Below are 5993 nucleotides of genomic sequence, written 5' to 3' on the forward strand. Positions count from 1 at the left end.
GGTAGTATTGGGGATGAGTAAGTTGGAAAAGAAAACAGGGCCATCCACATACCACGTGGACAATTTTTTAACGATTTTGATCCTTCCCTGCCCCTCCGTGGACAAGTGCCCATATGAATTCTAAAAATTTTGTATGGACCGTGGACATTACACAACCCCCCCCCAAACCTGTCCACGTGGTATGTGGATGGCCCCAAAGGGTAATGAAAAAAGGAAAATTTGGATACACAACTAATGCTATGACTAATTGCAACATAAAATGATGAAAAGAAATGCAATACTGAAACTCACTAGAGAAATGGAGAAATGGAAATGGAAAACAGAAAATTGTAACAAGAAACGTAAAAAGGAAAAAAAATCAGAAGGGACTGGAAAATGGTTACGGGATTAACCAATAGAAAATAAAACTGAAAATTAGATATGGGAGAAGGAAATGATAAAAGGAAACGAGAGAAGAAAATGGGAAATGGGAAACAAAATCTAAAAGAGGAATAAAAAACGGGTTTAGAATATGAATTGAGCAAGAAAATTGGGAAGGAAAATGGCGAAGAGAGAAGAAAATAAGACTAATGAAGTGTAAATGAGGAATCAAGAAAAAAAAATGGAAAGAGATATAACGAAGAGGGATTGTCTAGTGAAATCTAAAAAGAAAAAATCAAATGTGAAAGGAAATGAGGCAAACAAAAAAAAAAAAGAAATGGAAACGTGAGAAAATAATGAGAAAGGAAGAAAAAAATGAAAAAGCGAAATAAGAAATGAAAACAAGAAACCAAAATTGAGAGTACAAAATGGAAAACATAAGAAAAATCGAAAGGAAAATTGACATAGAGAAAAACAAATTGAAATGTGAAATGAAGAGAAGATAAATGAAAAGGTAATTTAGAAGAGATGTGGAAAAGAAAAATACGGGAGAAACTGGAAACGAGAATAGGTAGAGAGAAATAAGTTGAAAGGAAGTGGAACAGGGAAATTATGAGGAAAACGGGGAAAGAGAAATGGAAAGGTAAAAAAGCAAAAGATAGGGCAAATGAATTGGAAAATAGAAAGAAATAGAAGGGCAGTAATAGAAGGGCGAAGGGAACAAGAAACAAGACTGGTTAACTGAAAATGAGCAATGAAAAAGGGAAACAAGCCATAGAAATAAGAAAGAGGAATGGGCTAGACAATTCGGAAAAAAATCGTATGGGGATCGCTGAAGGAAATGGGAGAAAAGCGAAAAAAGATTGAAAGTAAGGCAAATGGGGAAGAGAGTTAGGTAAGATTAGTAAAAAGGGAAAGTGGAAAAGTAAATAGAAGAGAAAAAAATAAAGGCAAAGGTAAAAGAAAAAGAAAAGAAGCATAGAATGAATGGGAACCAGAAAACTGAAAAAATAATGGGAAAGGAAAAGTAAAATGATAAAAGGAAGTAAGAAAGGAAACCGGGAAAACAGATTTCATAAAAATGAAAAGAAAAATGGAAGAAAAATTAGAAAGTAAGTTGAAAAAGTAAATGAGTAAAGGTAGGAGTAGAGAAATGGAGCTGGGACATTTGTCCCCCAGAGGAATATGAAATGAAGACAAGATATATGTAGAGGTAATTGACAAGAACTATGAGTAGTGGAAAAAATGGGAATGAGAAATGGTGGTGAGAATTAAGTCAAAAAGAAGTGAAACATGAAAATTATAAGAAAAATGGTAACCGAAAAGTAATATATTTAGAAAAATGAGAAAATGACAAAGGAGAAATGAAAAGGGAAAATAAAAGAGCGAAATTGATAAGGCTAAATAGAAAGTGAACTTTGAATGAGAAAAGTAACATGGAAGTGAGAAAGTATGATGAGAGAGGAAAATGGAGGATGGAAAATGGAAATTGAAAAGAAAAATAGAAAAAAAGGAAATAGGATATGAAACGGGCAATGGGGAAAGGAAATTAGAAAGGGGAAATGGGAAATAAGAATGGAAATTAAAAAAAAAAAATTGGGAATGCGAATGGCAAAGAGAACAAGAAACAAAACAGGTAAATTGAAAATAAACATTGGAAAAATAAAATAAACAAGAGAAAAAAAAAGAGGTATAGGGTATGGAATTCGAAAGAAAAATCCGTTAAAGACATGTGAAAATATTATAAAAGAAAATGATAAATGGCAAAGGAACATAACAAAACTGGAGAAGGGAAATGGGAAAGAGAATTAAGCAAGGGAAATAAGAAAAGAAAACTGGAAAGGGAAACAGCGGAGAAAAACTGAAAAGAAGAAAATGTAAAAGGGATATAAAGTAGGCATTGGTAACCAAGAAAGTGAAACGGTAAAGTGAAAAAATAATGAGAAAGAAATAATGAAATGGGAAAGGAAAATATAAAACGACATTGAGGAACATTATTGAAAAAAGGAAATGGAAAATGGAGAGTAAATTGGAGAAATAAATGGGGAAAAATAATGGAAAAGGAGAATTAACATAGAGAAACATATCTGGGACTAACAAAAGGGAATATATAATAAAGAAAAGAAGTTTAAAAGGCAATTGATACGGGAAAGAAAAACGAGAGAAGAAAATGGGAATGGGAAATGGCCGAGAGAAATAAGTCAAAAGGAAGTAAAACTGTTCAATTATATCGGAAATGGAAACGGGAATATAAAAAATGTGAAATGGGAGAGTAACATGAGAAAGCAAATCAAAAAATTGAAATGCATAGGGCAATGAAACGGTAAATAGAGACGGAACAAGGTATAAGAAATGTAACATTGAAAGTGAAAAGTAGAATGGGAGAGACTATATGGAGTAAGAGTTAGAAATATATAAAGGAAAACATGTGAAAGGAATGGAAAACGAGAAAATAAAATAGGAAAGTGAGGAATGGAGTGAGGAAGTTGATGTTTCGGACTGACTGGCTAAAAAACGATGAACAAAACTTTTCAAACAATTTAGCATAGAGCGCAAAACAGGTAAGAGTATGAAAAATGATAAAACAAATCTAGATGTCAGAAGAAAAACAACTAATAAAAAAAAACATAAATAACAGATCCAAAAATCAAAAGTGCAACATGGACGAAAGAGACGAAAGGAGGGGATTCATATTCTTGTAAGAGTTGGGTGTCTTAGAAAAGAAAAAACTCCATTTAATTTGTTCAAATTAATTTATTGCTAGTGTTCTTGAAGTATTTTTACAAATTGAAATTTCGTTTGGCTTCACGATGTTAGAACAAACTAAACGCAGTACGTCAGCGTTTGGTTGAAGCTAGTGCCAGTGGGGCATCGTCTCAGATCGGCCACCCAGCGTCCGTTAAGAATATAACACTGGTAATACGTGGTCGGATCGTTCGTGTTCACAAAGTTACCCTGGCCGGGACAGCTGTACACACAGGACAATGTATTCATGCTAAACGTAGCTCGGTTGGGGCACTTGAGAATGTACGGGGTTGCGACACCATTGGTAACAGAGCAAAACGCATAGTACTGGCGGGAGGTTCCGTAATACGCAAATCCACTGTTTGTGGTGTTGCACCGAATAGTGACACAATTGGTGTTGGTTTGAGCGCGGCACTGGCTGGTGGCAAGATTGAAACGAGTACCGGACGGACAGACGTACAGATCGGAAGTGGTTTGACCTTCCCGGCAAACGTGGTAGCTGGTGCAGATTAAAGGATCTGTGAAAAAGTTGATAAGTTAAATAGTGCCGTTTTGTAATTAGTTTTACTAACCTGGAAAAACTCCAATCGATGAACAAACTATAGGAGCCGCACCACCATTATCGCTGCCTCCACAGCCAGCGGCAGGAGTGGCGGAACAACTGGCCTGTACGGATCCAGGATTGCAGTAGGGAAAATCTCCACCGCAAGTGACTTCTGCTGTTGGATTTCCATTGATACAAATTGATAACGTATTGCAAGTGGTACAAACAACGTCTCCATTTGCGGCACAGGTTCCTGGAATTGTTGATCGCGCCAGAGCTGAAGCAGGAACTTTTATTCCTGGAACGTCCTCTTGAGCTTCTGTTCGGGCAGAGGCGTAAATTGCAACCAAAATGGTGGCATATGTTACTATCAAGAAGTTCATTCTACTGACACGATACAACTGATCAAAACTATCGCTGGTAGCAGAGTAGTTTTATAGTGTGATAGCACACGGAGGCTGTGTTATTTCTAAGAATAAGTAGAATTGCTAACTTCATCCGTGTGAGACATTTTAATCCAGAAACGGTAGATAACGAGTGCAAATTAGATAATAACAAACATGTGCTCTGATATGATCTGTTTTCTATCAGCTCAAGTGAACTATTGTCCTCAATACAGCAAAATTTTATTTATTTTTGGTTTTTAATGTATTTGCTATGAAGTTTAGTAGTAGTTACTAAGAAGGGTTTTCCTTGTTGGAAATAGTTTGAACTAAGAGATTGAGTACTATCTTCCACCTACAGATGTTATTACTTTTTTATGGATAAATTTATTTCAGGACAGAGTCGATTAAGACGATATAAAGTTATTTTCCACCCGAGTAGTCTATTCTTGCTAAAGCTTCAAAGCAATTTAAAAAAAAACAATAAAACTGCTCTGTTTGCTTATAATATTATGTTCTTATAACCACTTGAAGAGCAGCATCAGCTTCCAGTTGCGCTATATGTAGGTAGCTATAACTAGCAACAACAAACAATTTACGCTTTTCGTTGTTTACCAGCAACCGCAATACTGTTGTGTTGTTTCTCTCAAACCACTCCAAATTTAATATTATTTTTGAAGATTTTACGCCGGGGGATGTGTGCCGCATAACATAATATAACAGTTCTTCAATTAGATGGAACAAGGTGCTAATTTAAGTTAAAAATCAATTAAATTGCTCATGACTCTTTTAAGACTTAATTTGTACTTGTTATACGCTTTAAAACCTGAATTGTTACTTGGGTGAATATCACCAGCGTATGTCAAAAGAGGTCCTGCCGCCAGAGCCGCATTAGATCGAAACTCAGGGTGAGAATTAAATTAGTGTTCACCTTTGGATAAAGATTACGATGCATAGTCATGATTGGAGTAAAAACTACAAATTTCGAGAGTCGCCAATATTTCTAGAAGAACTGCTTATGATGAATCATTGCAAAGTGTAATCTTAAATTGAAAACATCGATTGAAAACTTATGAATGTTTTTTTTTGTACTAAATTAAAATATATATTTGGTGCTTTAATTTTATACCTAAAATTGCTCTTCAGCATGTACATGTACATGAATACGACACACATACTTGTTCTGTAGCATCAAACTTTTCACCAGTAATACGTTTGGCTTGTACCATATGTTCCTATACCCGCACAGAGGTCGGAGGCTGGAAAAAATCTCGATCTTTCATATCAATATTTTTGATGTTTTACATTTTAACGGAGATTCTTAAACTATGAATGACCTTTTCCCAAAGTTTTCTGACAATCGGTTGAGATATCGATTTTTGGTCACACTTTGAATATTGCTATATAAGACAATTTCGATGATTTTCATGTGCGAAAACCACAATTTTTAGCCTAACTTCAAATAACTGTAACTTTAAAACAGCTAAAATTTCCACGTATCAGCAAAAAAATTATCGCTTTCCTCGCCTACATCTTGAACGCCGTAGTATATTTAAAGGATTAATATGGGGTACAATATGTGCAGCATGTCTTGTATAGGTTAAATTTTTTTTCTATTTTTAAAAATCTCTAAAAAAATATATTGCTCTATCTTTGAGTATCTACAACTTCTTGAAAACAGTTTTGTAGATTTTGCTAAAGCTTTGAGTAACAGGGAGAAAGTTGGATAGATTTCAAGTGCGGCTCGTCACGGAGCCATAAGCTAAACTTGAAACTCGATATGGTGTTTTGCATAAAATGGCTTTGCCGAGTTACAGCCGGTTTTCTTCAATTTTTTATAAATGTTCGTTGTTAACGTCTTAAGACATAACTTTTTGCTATCGAATAACTGTAATATTGAAAAATTACTATTTCAATGCATATAAAAGTTGCTATTCACTTTCAAAAAAATCCAAACTGCT

The 5993-nt window shown here is 34.8% G+C and overlaps 1 protein-coding gene across 1 annotated transcript; it reads right to left on the reverse strand.

Annotated features, from left to right (window-relative positions):
• Window positions 1–3094: 3094 nt before the first annotated feature.
• On the reverse strand, window positions 3095–4074 carry LOC129723610 (uncharacterized). Its single transcript, XM_055677937.1, has 2 exons — window positions 3678–4074; window positions 3095–3623 (listed from the first exon to the last, which is right to left on the reverse strand). The coding sequence occupies exons 1-2, from the start codon at window positions 4030–4032 to the stop codon at window positions 3184–3186; spliced, it is 795 nt and encodes a 264-aa protein (XP_055533912.1). The 5' UTR covers window positions 4033–4074; the 3' UTR covers window positions 3095–3183.
• Between the last annotated feature and the right edge of the window lie 1919 nt (window positions 4075–5993).

This window comes from Wyeomyia smithii, chromosome 2 (genome assembly GCF_029784165.1).
Source record: "Wyeomyia smithii strain HCP4-BCI-WySm-NY-G18 chromosome 2, ASM2978416v1, whole genome shotgun sequence".
In the NCBI taxonomy this organism is placed as follows: Eukaryota; Metazoa; Arthropoda; class Insecta; order Diptera; family Culicidae; genus Wyeomyia; species Wyeomyia smithii.

Excerpts from the sequence above, each read along its gene's own strand:
- LOC129723610 (XM_055677937.1), bottom strand. The coding sequence starts at position 4,032 with ATGAACTTCTTGATAGTAACATATGCCACCATTTTGGTTGCAATTTAC. Across the intron at positions 3,624-3,677 it reads ATCGATTGGAGTTTTTCCAG|ATCCTTTAATCTGCACCAGC; the intron begins GTTAGTAAAACT and ends ACTTTTTCACAG.